The 16,352-nt window shown below is 37.5% G+C and overlaps 1 protein-coding gene across 6 annotated transcripts in view; it reads right to left on the reverse strand.

Annotated features, from left to right (window-relative positions):
- TTLL5 (tubulin tyrosine ligase like 5) overlaps positions 1–16,352 on the reverse strand; it is a 308,457-nt gene that overhangs the window by 171,828 nt on the left and 120,277 nt on the right. For 4 of the 6 annotated variants that reach the window (XM_060133277.1, XM_060133455.1, XM_060133193.1 and 1 more), the window contains 5 exons: positions 16,090–16,193; positions 14,443–14,570; positions 11,852–11,935; positions 10,882–11,283; positions 3,951–4,138 (listed from right to left, as the gene is read on the reverse strand). In XM_060133277.1, the coding sequence (XP_059989260.1) occupies positions 3,951–4,138; positions 10,882–11,283; positions 11,852–11,935; positions 14,443–14,570; positions 16,090–16,193 (906 nt within the window). The remainder of the gene's footprint in view (positions 1–3,950; positions 4,139–10,881; positions 11,284–11,851; positions 11,936–14,442; positions 14,571–16,089; positions 16,194–16,352) is intronic. The other 2 variants (XM_060133541.1, XM_060133363.1) reach the window with 1 other exon arrangement.

The raw sequence follows: 16,352 nt of genomic DNA on the forward strand, positions 1-16,352 counted from the left end.
GAGCAGGGAGGAAAAGGGGATGGCATTGCTTCATCCTGCAATCCATCCTCCTCCCAGCTACCTAAGTGATGCAGCTAAAAGGCAAGGCCCATTTGTCTCTGTGGCTCCTGGTCATCTATTAGATAAAGAGCGAGTTCCTTCACAGGGCATTCAAAGCTCTCCTTGAATCAGCCCGTGTCTTCTCCTCCAGCTTCCATCCCAGCTGCTCCCTATCCTCCAACACCACTAACCACCAGCTTTCTGTTTCCCCACATACACACATGCTAGCTTATTTTGGAGCCTGCCCTACCCTTCTTCTGCCACCCACCAGCCTACACTTAAGATTCGGTGTAGGTGTAATCTCTTTCAAGAAGGCTGCTATGGCCTTCCCACTCCCACCCAAGGCTGGGTTAGATACCCTTTGGTGGTTTTGTTATTCCCTAGAAACACCTCTGCAGATGCCATGCTAGTACTATCATATGTTTATGTGGCTGTCACCCTTACCAGATTGTGAGTTATTTCACGCTGAGGTCTATGTCTTTTTTTTTTTTAATTAATTAATTTATTTATGGTTGTGTTGGGTCTTCGTTTCTGTGTAACGGCTTTTTCTAGCTGTGGCAAGCGGGGGCCACTCTTCACCGCGGTACGTGGGCCTCTCACTGTCGCGGCCTCTCTTTTTGCGGAGCACAGGCTCCAGACGCGCAGGCTGAGTAATTGTGGCTCACGGGCCCAGTTGCTCCGCGGCATGTGGGATCTTCCCAGACCAGGGCTTGAACCCGTGTCCCCTGCATTAGCAGGCAGACTCTCAACCACTGTGCCACCAGGGAAGCCCCAGAGGTCTATGTCTTATATCATCCCTGTGGCTTAGTACCAAGGCCTGGAACACTCTCAAGAGCGTAATAAAATGTTTTTGAATGAACAAATTAAAAGGATACATTTGAATAAAAAGTTCTATGGAGAATGCCACTAAAAGCTTTCATGAGCAAGTAGTTGAAATCATAGACAAAATAAAGTGATTTTTCAGAAATTCCCTCAAATTTCATTTTTTTTTGGCCACACTGTGTGGCATGCGGGATCTTAGTTCCCCGCGACCAGGGATCAAACCCACACCCCCTGTGGTGGAAGCACAGAGTCCCAACTGCTGGGTCACCAGGGAAGTCCCAAATTTCAGGGTTTTTATACTCATCTTCCAAAATAGCACAAATAATTTAAAATCAGCATACCTTATTTAGTGGAAGGTCTCTTAACACTTTGCCCAGAAAAGCAATGTAAAGATATATCAGGGTTTATGGCATATAATGAAAGCAATACTCAAAGGAAAATCCATAGCTTTAAATATAATAAAAAACAAGACATGAGTGAAAATAAATGAAGTACCCAACTCAAGAAACTGGGAGGAAATAACAAAATAAAGCTAGAGAAAACAGAAGGAAGGAAGTTAAGCAGAGATAAAACAAGAAGATAACCAATTAACAAACAATAAAACAACAGAATGAATAAATATATCCTATCAAAAAAAGGGAAGGGGGAAAGAAAATCTTCATTAACCCTATTGGATATGTGGAAAAAAAGAAAACGCAAAATAGGAATTGAAAATAAGGAAATAATCACAGGTAAGAGGAAATAAAAAACATTTAAAGTGACTACTGGACACAGAGTTATTTCTGGTGGAGCTGAGTTGAAGGTTTCACACTCCAAGCCCAGAGAGGAGAGCAGAGCTTTCAGCACGTTCTGTCTGGATGCCTGCCTCTCACCAGGACTACAGACACCTTACCACTTGCCTCAGTGAGTAAGGAACCAAGGCACTTTCTTTCAAACACAGCTAGGAGTAAAAGGAAATGGCCAGTAAACAGACGTCCCAGGGCCCTTATTAAGCCATTATAACATGTTATTATTTACCAGAAAAAGAACAATAGAAGAATTTCCCAAATTCCAAATTAAGGAACTACTTTCTCCAAGGGGAAATAACACAAATAACACATACTTGAGCTTTTCAATAACAACATTCATTTCGGTAACACAGTATTTTATCCAAAAACTGATTTCAAATCAAATTAGAAACCATTTATTATTAAAAGCCTTTTACGGTTGAAATAGCAATCTTTTCCAAGTATCAATATATGGCATTCAGACTTTACAGAAAGGTTTCTGCATACTATCCTCATGACCCTGTTGTATTTTCCTCATCAACAAATAGAGACCCTGAGGTTAATGGAAGTTGAGTGAATTGCCCACGATCACACAGCTAGTAAGTGGTAGAAGAAAGCAGGTCTTTATATGGCTAATCCAGCCCTTTTCCCACTACTGCACCCTGCTTATTACATACTACAGTCCCTCCCTCAGTATTGCACCAAGGATTAACCACCCTATTTATTACCAAGGCTCTAAAAGTTAAGACTGACATCTAATGGCGAGTTCAGATCTCTATGAAGAGAAGTCTGATGGAATTTTAATTCACTGGCACTGAAATTCTTCTTAGATGAGACAGACTGAAGGGGAATGACTTTCCAGTAAGGATACAATCACCTTGGATTCCCAAAGGATCAGGATCCCCTCATTTTGGCAAGCTTTGCTGTCTACCAAATGATAGGAGGTGAAAATAGGTAAACACTAACACTGGCTATGTTTTTTACTATAATTGCAAAGAAAATTTCTTAATGTCTTGGTGCTTCTAGCTGCTCATTAAAAATTGGAACATATACTCTAGTCAGTGACCCACTGAAAAAAGTGTAGCAGATCATTGGCCCTCTCCCTTCCTCATAGCCACTTCACATTTCACACTTCCTTCCCATTCTACCATGGCCATGATATTCCGTTTCCTTTTCCCATCATTCTGTCACTAAAATCTAACTATTAACTCCCTTCAAGTCTCAACACTACCGTATAAGATTCTTCACTTCCTAATTCACATTAGACTTCCTTATCTACTCCCTTCAAACTATCAGGGATTTGAAAAAGAAAATTAATTACAACCTCACACTCTGGGATGAGGCTGAAGTAAAGCTAAGGCTTACTTTGAATTGTGGTCCAGAATTTTACACAGAGAAGTAGGGCACCACCAGGGAGCAGTATGTTGCCTACTTTTAACATGCACTTGAAGTAATCTACAGCTTCACTTTTTCCTAGACTCAATTATCACTAGAGAGTTGCCACCAGTTAAGGGACATGACACCACAAAGATATAGCAAAATATAACTGTGGAGTTAAATCAGAATAATTCCTTTGGAGGACTTTGATGCCGTTTGCATTAAGGAAAGGGAAAAAAACATGGCTTCTACTTCCAGTTAAATACCATGGGGATAATCATCAAGAAGGGCAAAAAGAATCCCAAAGTTCTTAAAAGGTTCATCTAACTTCACTGTGTTGTAAGCTTGTCAGTATATATACAACAAAGTCAAAATCCTGGTATCCATCAAGCTTGCCGGGTGACCTTGACTACATCACTCATTTCAGCCCCAGTTTCCCCCATCTGTAAAATGTGAGGACGATATGTGTTGGATGAGGGTGTATTGAAATTCATTAATCAGTGCCCAGAAAAGATCCTGACATCATGAGATGAAAGGCAGTAAAAAAAAAAAAAAAAAAAAAAAGTAAAAAAAAGTAAAAGGTAATGTTATGGCATTCTGGTAAAAAGATTTATAAGACTAGAACTCACTGGAAAATTTTACCAGAGAAATAAGTTATTTTTAAAGATCCTTTAAAAGTGCATTTACAGCTGAACATTCAAGTCTATTTATCCATGAAGTAAGTACATCATAGCTAGCAGCACACTTAAGTTTGCAATACCTGTGACAGAAACCCTTTCTTTAAAGCTGAAGGAATGCTTTTATTCTTTAGCTTGAAACCAACTAATATTCATTCAACAAGCAACAGCATATGGGCATTAGTAAAGACAGGGAAGGACAGAGTACCCTGTAGTTAACCCTATCCAGTGATCCAAAGAACTCTCTGGCACCCCGAACTATCCATACCTGCTGGGTGAGGACACTGACGTGAGTGGATGGAGAATACTGCCTTGCTGCCTGCTTCTCAGCTAGCCGCTGAAGTTCAGCTGTAACCGTACTTGGGTTGTACCGTCTGCTGTATGAGGAACCATCTTCTCCCTCCTTCTGTGTTTTGGCTACTCCTGAATGCTGCTTGTTTGGATGGCATGAACCTGCTAAAAAAGAAAAGTTTTCATCCACTTAGGAAAAAAGCCCTGAAAAACTTAGGATGATGACAGCAAAATCTCAGCCAACAGATACTTTACTGACTCCTAGGGATCTCTGACAACATAAGGAGCAGTAAACTATCCTCAGATGCTCACAAAAGTAAAACGAAATCCTTACCATACTCTAGAAACTCTTCCTACCACCAAATTGTTACCTGCATTTATTACTGTGTTTTTGCATACTATGAATCCTTCACAAAAAAAGAATTTTCATCATATGTAGTGGGGAATAATTGATCCTAGAATCAATGAATAAAAAATGTGTAGCCTTGAAACTCATTATAGTTCTTGTTTTCCTTGTTATGTGACTGTACTTGTCAGTAGTTTACGGCACACACTGTCAAATCGTGCACAGTCCTCCTTACAGAGCTCAAAAAGGAAAGAAGGACAAAAGCAAAACAGTATATTTGGAAAAACAGCAATAATCCTATATTATAAAATTTCAATTGATTTTCCTTTCAGACTTCTATTTTCTTCTTTCAACTATAATATCGCAGAATTCCATTATTTCCGAGCACTGAAATTCTGGCACAATGAAATTACTTAATATAAAATCAAGGTTAATATTTTTTCTATGATAAAAGTCACACAACCCATTGAAAAAATATTAAAAACCCAGAAAACTGGAAACACTTTAATGTGTTTCCTTTCTGTCTTATTAATGCTTATATAACCACGATCATTCTGTATATACAATTTGGTGACACTACTTTTTAAAAAATCTATATTTTTTCATGTTTATTATGTTATTTGACACATACCAAATACTATTTACAATTGATGTAGAAGTTATAAAACATATTATAATGAACTGACTACCCAACTCAAGAGTCACATTATCAACCCATGTGTTCCTCTTCATCCTTAATCTTCCCTTATCATTCACCCCCTTCTTTTTTTTTAAATATAGTTTTATTCTTTGTTTCTGTGTGTGTTTGCATACTTAAACAAAATACAGTTAATTTCGTTTGTTTTTGAGCTCTATAAAAATGGTATCTATCGTAGTAATTTCCTGGGACTTGCTTTTGTTACTCAATACCATACTTCTGAGATTTATCCTTTCTAAGTATAGCTGAAATTGATTAACTTTATCTGCTGCTTGGTATTCCATTTTGGAAATACATTACAACTTATTTTTCTATTCCCTCATTAATGGCTATTTTGGCTATTTCAAGCTTATCGCTATTATAAACAGTGCAGTTGTGAACACTCTTGCATACATGTCCTGGTGCACATGCGGAAGAACTTCTCTTGTGTATACAGCTAGGAGTTGAGTCACAGAGTATGTGAATTTTCAAATGCATGTGATAACAACAATTTTCAAATTTATGTGAACTTTCAAATTTATGTGATAAAAACAATTTTCAAATGTATGTGAATTTTCAAATGTATGTGAATTTTCAAATGTATGTGATAACAACAATTTTCAAATTTATGTGAATTTTCAAATGTATGTGTACATTGCCACAAAATATAAGCACTCCTGCTGACCCACATCCCCTCCAACACTTAGTACTGTCAAGTATCCTAATTCTTCCCTCTTTTAAGAGGGTGTAAAATCTCACTGCATTCTTCATTTATATTCATCTGATTAATAATGATGTTGAGCACATGTTACCTCTTTTCTGATACCACTATTGGGTTGTCTTTTTCTTACTGAAGGAATCTTGCTTATGTTTTTACTTTTGTTTCCTACAATAAGGTGTTAAAGATGGTCTCCCTTATTCTATTCTAGAAGTTTAAAGTTTTGCACCTGAAATTGATTACATGGATAGTAGGAGGCTGAGATCTAATTTCACTTTTCTTCCTGTATGGATAACCAATTATCCCAGCACCATTTATTGAGAAATGCATCCTTTTCCACTATCTGCAATGCCATCTGTCATATATCAAACTTTCATCTATCTGTATGATTGCTTCCAACTTTCTATTCTGCTCCACTGGTCACTTTGTACCTTTTCAGATACTATATTTTCTTAATGATCATATCTTTATATTCTTAATAAGATACTCCTCCACCCTTTTCTCTTCTTCAGTGAGTTCTCACTATCCTTGGTCTTTTGCCTATCCATTATCATTTTAGAATTGGCTTGTCAAGTACAACAACAAAACTTGAGATTTTGGTTGGAACCTGTATTGAATCCAGAGATCAATTTGATGAGAACTGAAACATTTATGATATTAAGTCTTCCTATCCATGCACATCCTATTTATTCATTTATTTAGGTTTTCTCTGTCTCTAAACGAAGTCTTATAAAATTTCCTTATAAAAGTCTTTCCTAAATTTATCCCTAGATAGCTTATCATTTTTATGCATGTTGTTCTCTTGGTGATGTGGTTGTACAACAATGTGAATGCACTTAATGCCACAAGTGTATCTGTAGCTTATTTTCAGTTTTCTATGTAGATAATGTATTATCTGCAAATAAATAAATTTTATTTCCTCCCTTTTGATCCTTATGCTTTTAATTTCTTTTTCTTGTTTTATTATACTGGCTCTTGACCTCCAGTAAAACACTGAGTAGAAGAAATGTCAGTGGGCATCCTCTTCTTGCTCTTAACCTTAGAAGGAATGCTTTCGACATTTCCCCATTTACACTGATATCTCTTGTGAGATTTTGGCAGACACCCATTTTCAATAAAGAGGGTTTCCTTCTCTTCCTAGTATGCTGAGAGTTATTATCATGAACGAGTACAGAATTTTACCAAATTCTTTTTCTGCATCTACTAAGAGGATAAATACAGTTTTTCTCCTTCAATCTGCTGATGTGACAAACGACATTTATAGATTTTCTGTTAACCCCCTTCTGTATTCCTTGGATAAACTTGTTCATGGGATCTAATCTCTCTCATATATTGCTAGATGTGGCTGGCTCATATTTTGATTAGAATTTTTGCATTGGTGTTCATAAATGAAGCTGATCTATAATTTCCCTCTCTAATACTGTCCTTAATTGGTTTTGTTATCAAGATTAAACTAGCCACACAGAGTTATTACTGTTGTCTCTTTTTCCATGCTCTAGAAGAGTTTAAGATTGGAATTATCCTTCCCTTGAAAGATTGTCAAAACTTATCTATAAAACCATCTGGGCCTCAAGTTTTCTTTGTGAGATTTTTTAACTACTGTATAACTTATTTTAATAGTTATAGGACCATTCAGGCTTTCTTCATCTTTTTTTTTTAATAAATTTTTTCTTTTCTTAAAAAAAATTTTATTTATTTATTATTTATTTGGCTGAGCCAGGTCTTAGTCGGGGCACGCGGGATCTTCGTTGCTGTGTGCAGGATCTTTTTAGTTGCAGCATGCAGGCTCTTAGTTGCGGCATGCATGAGGGATCTAGTTCCCTGACCAGGGATCGAACCCGGACCCCCTGCATTGGGAATGCAGAGTCTTAACCACTGGACCACCAGGGAAGTCCCTCTTCATCTTCTTGAACCAATTTTACTTACTTTTGTAGGCATTATCCACTTTGCATAGGTTTTCAATTTTATTGGAATAAAGTGGTTAACAGTATTCTAATATTTTTGTCACCTATGCTAAATTTGTATTTTCTGTCTGCTTTTCATTCCTTACATTATTTATCCATATCTTCTCTCTTTTCCTGATCGGTCTCACCAGAGGTTTGTCCACCTTCTTAGGCTCTTCAAAGAAATTTTGGCTCCAATATTTTCTCTACGGTACCTTATTTTTGAATTCTGTAATTTTTACTCTTGTCTTTGATTTTTATCTTTACTCTTATCTCTCTTTCTCCTTTATTTAGATTTGTAATATTGCTGTTTTTATAACATCTGAAATAGATATTTAGCACATTAATTTTTAGCCTTTCTTCTTTTCAAATATAAGTATTTAAGGCAGTAAATTTCCCTCCAAATACTGTTTTTCATTGCTCTCCACACATCTGAACATGAAGTTTTTTCACTGTCTTTCAATTCTAATAGTTTTACATTTATTTCCATTATGATCTCTTCTCTGAACTCTTTTAAATTTTTAAATATATAAGGATTTGTTATGTATCGTTGCTGTTGACATTCAATTTAATTGCAGTATGGACAGAGAATGTGGCTGCATATGATACCAACTCTGAAATCTGTTGTCTTATGATGTAGGACATGACTGTTTATTATAAACGTATCATGTGTGCTTGAGAAGGTGTTTTCTCTAATTATTGGGTACAGAGTATTATGAATGAGCAATAGATAAAGTTATCATCTTGTTCAAATTGTCTTTATCTTTGCTGATTTACAAAATCTGTGTATCTACTAGTATTGGACAGAAATATGTGGAAATCTCCCACTAAGACAGTAGATTTGTAGATTCCTCATTAGTTGTATCAATTTTTGTTTTATTTATTTGGAGGTTATTTTGTTAGCTGCACTTAGAACTGTTTTATCTTTCTGCTGAACTAAACTTTCTGTTTTATGTAATTACTCTCTGTATCTGTTAGGAAAACTTCCTCTCTTAAAGCCTAATATAAGCTAATATATACTAAATTAAGTTAGCATATATTAGCACCACCTTTATTCTGGTTGGTATTTACATGGTATTTCTTTCTTCATCCTTTTACTTTCAACCATTCTACGTCCTTATCTTTATATATGTCTTTCGTTGGTAAACAACATACAGTTAGATTTTTAAAAAATTCAATCTGACACTCTTCTAACAAGTTCAGCCCATTTATATTTATTTGATTCTTGATATATTAGGACTTGGTTTACCATCTTTCAAGCTTCCATTTCTTGCATTTTCTAAGCTTTGCACTTGTGTGCTTCTATGTTTGTGGGTGTTTCCCCCGACCCGATCCATTTTTCTTCTTCCCACATGTTTAAATTTCCATATTTTAATTTTTTCAGTGGTGACCTTTGAAACTTGATACTGTATATTTATCTTGAAAAAGTCTAAATTCAAAATAACATCTTGGGCTTCCCTGGTGGCGCAGTGGTTGGGAGTCCGCCTGCCGATGCAGGGGACACGTGTTCGTGTCCCGGTCTGGGAGGATCCCACATGCCACAGAGCGGCTGCGCCCGTGAGCCATGGCCGCTGGGCCTGCGCGTCCGGAGCCTGTGCTCCGCAGGGGGAGAGGCCACAACAGTGAGAGGCCCGCGTACCGAAAAAATAAATAAATAAATGACATCTTAATCTCATCCCCAAACTATTCAATGACCACAGAAAAATTTGACTCCAATCACTTATAGGATATTATTGTTGTCAAGTATATTGTTGCCAACTATATATTGTTGTCTACTACTGTTTAAGCCATTCAGAATATGTTCTTTGACCACAGTGGAAATAAGCTAAAAAGCAATCACAAAAAATAGAGAATGCCAACTATGTGAAGATTAAACAATATACTTATAAGCAATCCATGGGTCAAGAAAGAAATCACAACGGAAATTAGGAAATATTTTTGAACTGACTAGCTTCTTCCGTTCCTTATCCTCCTCTGCGATAGGTATGAAAAAAAGGAAGGTTTAAAAAAGAAGTTCTGATGACAGCCACAAGGTACTGGAGACACTGACCTTACTGAATTTCTCTCACATGGGAGAAAAAATTTAAACCAGAGCATAATTATTATTGATTTTAGAAGATTAAATCATAAGAATAATCACTCAGAATTAGCACTAATACATATATACGTACATATTCATATGATGACTTATTAAAGTAGACCCTTTCATATCTCTGATTCAAGCTCCATATTACTATATCCATTTCATTTGAAATCAGACAATGATTAAGACATATAGATTGGCTACTTATAAAACATAGCTTAACTGTAACTCACCTTAACGTGGATATTACTCAGGTGTTTAAAAATCTGGCCAAAGTTAAGATACTCGCTAATCTACAAATTCAACACAATCCCTATCAAAATCCCATCTGCCTATTTTTGCAAAAATTGACAAGCTGATCCTAAGGTTCATACGAAAATGCAAGGGATCCAGAATAGCCTAAACAATATGAAAAAGAAGAACAAAGATGGAAGAATCACCCTTGGTGATTTCAAAACTTACTGCAATGCTATAGTAATGAAGACAACGTGGTACTCGCATAAGGGCAGATATACAGATCAGTGGAATAGAACTGAGACTCCAGAAGTAAACCCTTACACTTAAGATTAAATGATTTTTGACAAGAGTGCCAAGACAATTCAACAGGAAAATAACAGTCTTTCAACAAAAGGTGCTGGGACAACTGAACAACTACATGCAAAAAAAGAGATGTTAAGACCTTTATGCCACACCATATACAAAAATTATATCAAAATGGATAAAAGACCTAAACTATAAAATTCTTAGGAAAAACATACTCAACAGAATGAGAGAAAATACTTCTAAATCATGCATCTGGCAAGGGACTTGTACCCAGAATATATAAAGAACACTTACAACTCAACAGTAAAAAGACAAATATCACAATTATCTCTTGACTATGCTGTAAGCTCCCAGTAAATAGAAGCCTTGTCTTACTCATTTCTTTACCCCCAGCACCTAAAAGAAGTTGTTTCATTTTCTTACCAGTGAATGAGTGCCACTGGACCAAATGCAAGACTCTTCCTTAGTCACATCAGAACTATGCACCCTGCGTCCCTTTACCTTTCAAAAGAAAAGCCAACGGGAAGAGATGGCATTCTTTTTTAACTGGGGCTAGGGAGAAGCTGACATTGTGGAGTGCCTTTCATTCTCTCACTCACCTGCCTTTGCTGAAGAGGGACGAGACAGTTTCTGGCTATAGATGTGCGCAGCACTTTGGAAAGAGGAAAAGGGGCCAATGGTGTAACTGCCTGATCGACAGTGCGGCAGGCCGGCGGGGCTCAGTATGTTCTGTGTCCCAGGATGGATGGAGGGAGAAGCACTGCCAGGGACTGTGCTCAGTAGAATTGCTGGCTGGTGAGCCATGCTGGGGATAGCTGGAGGAATCTGAGATAAAGAAGAATGGTGGCCTGGCCCTGGTGAGAGGTCAGAGGTGGTAATAACAGATGACAAATGGGTGTTGGGAATTTTCTGCAGAGGAGTAGCAGCAGGACCAGAGAAAGAAGTAGAGGAAGAACTGGTATAGACTAATTTAGCCTCTTTTTCTGCTGAAGTGGTAAAACCTGTTAAAACAAAACCAAACAAAAACAGATCATTTTAGGAAAAATTAATGTAAATTCTGTATGTAAACATGAAGCAAACATTTTTAAACATCAAAATAATCTTAGCATGAAACAGACATAATGAAAAATACAAACTTTAGGGAGATTCATCATGAACCTAATGAATACTGCCCACTGAGACAATGTGGCAATGGAAACAGTTTATTTTTAGTCCCTTCTGAAAGCTGGTGTTGGGACTACCTCCATCAACCAGAGCAGGTGCTTTACAAATGTTAGGGCCTCAGGACAAAGTTTCTGGTAATGACAGCTAACTCCTCTCCCTCTGATTTTCACCGTTCTAGAAAAAAAAGTGCTCAGAATTTTAAACATTAAGAAAGTGAGAAATTCCTTGGAAGGATAATAGGCTATGAGTAGACAAAAGGAAATTCTAAGGGAAAAGGAAAAACAAAGAAAAGGAGCTTTTTGGAGTAATATCACACGCCCGAAAATCATTTAATATCTGATGACATTTTTTCATTTAGAGATTTATCAGAGAGCAGCAAATCTATGTAGGTTTGAAGTCACTCACGAGATAATTTATCAGAGTGAATTTCTGTTGCTTGTTGCTGCTTGGGCTGCTTTATTTTCACTTCTTCCATCGTTTCAGGGTGATCTGAAATAAGAAATAAATACTGAGCTTAGGCTCTGTTACTAATCAAATGCTACAGCATTGTTCTACACATAATTTTGTTTCCAAAATATAACACAACTAGTAATCAATGCTAGGAACCATTGCATTTCTCACCACACTTTTCCAAGGATGGCCACGCTCACAGCCCTGTTGAGTGGGACACCAACCAAATGATTCCCAACTAGTCCTAACCCCAGCTCCAGCTGACTGAATCAGGAAAAGATACCAAAACCCAGGGCAGCCATCCATGGACTGCCAACAAGCTAGAACATGCCTGGGAAAGAAAATGAGTAAGGGCAGTAAGATGCCTCTGTCAAGAATTCAGACTTGGGGAGCTAAGAGACCAAACTGGTCGGTGGTACACAGTGGAACAAAGAAGTCGTAATATATATGGACCAGGCAACTGCCAAGAGATAGAAAGAACAGCCCCAGTATTTGTTGGCAAGATACCTGTTTACCACAACAGCTCTGTATCTTAATCTCCTTGGTTTTACTTGAATAAGCTGAGTGAGTTTGCTTATTAGACTGACTGATCAGTATATTCAATAACAAAATCACTCTAATAAAATAAATTTCCACCGTAATAAATTAGGTTTTTTTTCTACTACAGAATTTTGAAACAGAACAGCCAGAGCTAATCATATACTTAGAGAAATATTCCAAAAATCTTTCTCAAGGGCCAGGTTCATACAAAAACTTAAGACAGGCCATTTTACAGATCATCTTTCAGAATGAAAGAATAAGGACATATGAATTCTGTTCTGTCCATCACCACCAGCACAGGTAATACTGTCACACATTTGTTTGCTCATGTTTTTAACAAGTCCAGATACTACCAAATGTCATACTGTTGTTCCCTTGATTGAGGCCTTCCTACTGCCCCTCTAGTTATTCTTGATTGGTATTGCTAGGTACAGACATTATTATGTAAAGGTAGCCCTTAACACATGAAGCCCAGAATTTCCGAGGACGCATCTGTACAAACAGGTGCTGCTAGTACATGCTGTTAGGGCTTCTCCATTACTACCAGGGGAGAAGATACTACCTGAATGCCAAGCTAGGACTTCACCTGCCTAGCACACTTCTCCCTACCCCAACCTCATTACAAAAACTCCTCAGCCTCCCTTTCCCAACACTGTTAGAGGGTCTTTTCAGAGATCCTACCAACCTTCTTCTTGTATTTACTCACCCAAGTTCATCCAGCAGACAATAAATATTATAAAGTCAAGAATTGTGACAGTCCTGGTCCCTGTATCTCTAGCAACTATCACCATGTCTGACACATGATAGGTGTTCATTAAAAATATGTAGAAGGAATGAATGAACAGATAAACAAACTAGCTTTAGAACTTAGATAAGTTAGGAAAGCTCAAAGAAGAGGGCTGGACTCAGAAGTATTTCTACTAATACAATACTTTAAGTGTACAGTGAGCTAAATAGGCTTTTGTAGACTAACCTCTGAAGCTAATCAGTTATTAAAACAGTAACATCGTTTCCTTGGGAAAACTCACTCTACATTTTAAATGACCGATATCCCCAGCTCTTTCCACATTAGACTATGATAGCCTTAAGAGTAGCAAAGAAATCTACATCTTTGAATCTAGGGGTTAGCATACTACAAAATTAGTATATTATCTATGTCTTATGCTTCCATCTAGATTTTAAATGAATCTTACACTTGAAGCACAAACTTTGTTTATAACTGAGTATTGCTGCTATTTTTTGATCATATGACATGAACTAGATAGTTTGGTCCACATCAAGTCCAAATCCCCAATCATGGAGTTCCCCAGCAGTGAGAAATTTTTGAAATGCGTGGGAACATTGGGTTATCACAATGACTGAAGGAAGATGGTGACATTTAGGGCTTGGGACTATGGATATTAGACATTCCACCAGGTATGGAATAGTCCCACACAACAAAGAATTCTCCTACCCCAAATGCAAATGGTGATGAGCTGGAGGAACCAAAAAATTTAACAGGAGTGAGAAATAATCATTAGGAGAGGCAGAAGAACAGAGACTAAGAGCACAAGCTTTGAGTCAGGTAGACTAAAGTTCAGATTCCTGTTCCACTGTATGGTGCAGGGCACCCTTGGGCAAGTTACTCTGTCTCTTTCAGCTCTGTTCCCTCATCTGTAGAGAAGTTTGATAATAGCACCTACTCCATCTGGTTTTTGGAAGTAAAAAAATAAGATCATGTCCAGTAGACAGTAATATGAGCGCTCACTAACTGTTAGGTATTATTAGCTTGTCTTGAAAACAGCTCTCTGATGTTAATTTTCATGAAAAAAAAAATTAGACCACGTCCCTCTTGCGCTTTTAGGACAAAAATATAAGGCCTCCTCATCCCCTACCCACACACTGCAAAACTTTACCACCTTGGAGTCTATTAGTGCTTAGGCAACATATTATTTTTGGTTCCCCTTTGCACATCTCATTTTTTCACTTGTTCTTCTTATTTTTCATTAATTAACCAATATACTTACCACCCTTTGCCCCGCTATCAGAAAAACTGTTGCTGTTTTTAGAACTTTTTGAGTGAGTCCCCAGGAAGACACTTGCAGACTTGTTTTTTTGCGTATAAAAAGTCAACACCTCCTCCAGTTCAGCCTCACTGAAATGGGGAGAGAAAGTATGGTTAGAAGGGGAAGGTGTTCTGGAAAATCTTTCTACCAGATTTTATTATGAAAATGGAGTAAGCTGAAGAAGGGGAAAATGAAAAGCACAAGCTGGAAACTCCCTATTAATAGATGGTAAAAAAGAAATATAAATGAAGCAGTCTGAAAAATTTAAAGCATGACAAGGTTTTATTCATTCCACAGTGAATATTCTACATCTGCACTGTCCAATATAGTAGCCACTAGTCATATGTGACTATTTAGATTTAAATGAATTAAAATTAAAGATTCATTTCCTTGGTTACACTAGCCACATTTCAAGTACTCAGTAGCTACAACACAGAAAGTTCTATTGGACAGCCATGTTCTAAATCAGGGGTCAACCAACTACAGACAGTGGGCCAACCCTGACCAGCAGGCTGTTTTTGTATGGTTCCCAGCTAAGAACGGTTTTCATATTTTTAAAGAAGAGTATGCTATAAAGACCACATGTAGCTCACAAAGTCTGAAACATTTATTATCTGGTCCTTGGCAGTTTGTCCACCCCACTTCCAGATAATTGGAGTATATTCACTAAAGAAGCCACTTTGTCATAAATACGGAAACTCACCAGCGTAACCAAGATTTCCCTAACCATCTATACAGTGGAAACTGAACCAGATGGTCTCTAGGTCACTTCAAATATTGAAATGATATGCACTTTTTACGAACACCCACAAAATGGAAAGTGTAAGGAAACAGATGAGGGCCCATAGAATTCTTCCAGTAAACATACTATGATGGATTTTGTAAAATCTGTAGCAGCTCCTCAATGGCCTTTTGCATTTTTTTCCTGGAGCCTGGCTATGTTCCAGATAAGTGGCCTTCAAATAAGCAAAATATTCCTGCAATATTACAAAGAACCTATATCCTATCTTCAGAATACACTGTAACGACAACCTTGGAAACTGCTCCCATGGATCTCAGAGTAAACCCCAAGGTCTCCAAAGTAGCAAAGAATGGCCTGGCTAATTGGATCAAGATAGAGAGCTGAATGCTGAGATTTTTCAACCCCTAAAAGCTAACCTTAAGCATGAAGGACTTGTTTTCTTTTATATACATTAGGCGTAACCCTTACAGTGCTGAGAAACTGCCCATTCCTCAAGCCATTCAACGTAGGCAAAATGTAGTCATCTCCACTGCATCAGTAGGTCAGGGCTAAATTCAGATCCAGTAAACACTAGACACCTCTAACTTCAGCTTTCCGAAGTGCTCCCTCAGCCCTTAAAGTGGTGTATACTTTGAAGCTGTCTAGAAATACAGCCCAGATGCCCAGCAGCAGTGTTTTGATAACTAAAACCATGACAACAGCCAATAATTGGCTGAGATATAGAGAGATCAAGCCTATGAAACCCTTCTTCTCCTTCTAAGAGTGATTTTACTCACATCCATATGTTAGAAACAAGGGGCTACTGGGAATCAATGGGGCAGTGTGGAAGGCAGAATAAGATACTTTTTATTAAGAATGTCTTCTACCTTGCTTGTCTGATGAACTCCTGAAAGTTTTCCGTATTCACCCCATCTTCCTCTTCTTCCTCAAGTTTCTTCTTCGATTTCTTTCCAGCCATTTGTTCTGTTTCCTATCCAGTCCCCAACCCCACAGAAAAACAAGATAAAACTGACTCCTGATAAATGCATACTTCATCGTCTGGTTTCATTACCCTTGGGTTAATTTGTCTTTATAGTAAAGACATTTAATTCCTCCATGTACTTTTGCCACCTATAAATCTGATATATTA

The sequence above is a fragment of the Lagenorhynchus albirostris genome, chromosome 1 (assembly GCF_949774975.1).
Source record: "Lagenorhynchus albirostris chromosome 1, mLagAlb1.1, whole genome shotgun sequence".
Classification (NCBI taxonomy): Eukaryota; Metazoa; Chordata; class Mammalia; order Artiodactyla; family Delphinidae; genus Lagenorhynchus; species Lagenorhynchus albirostris.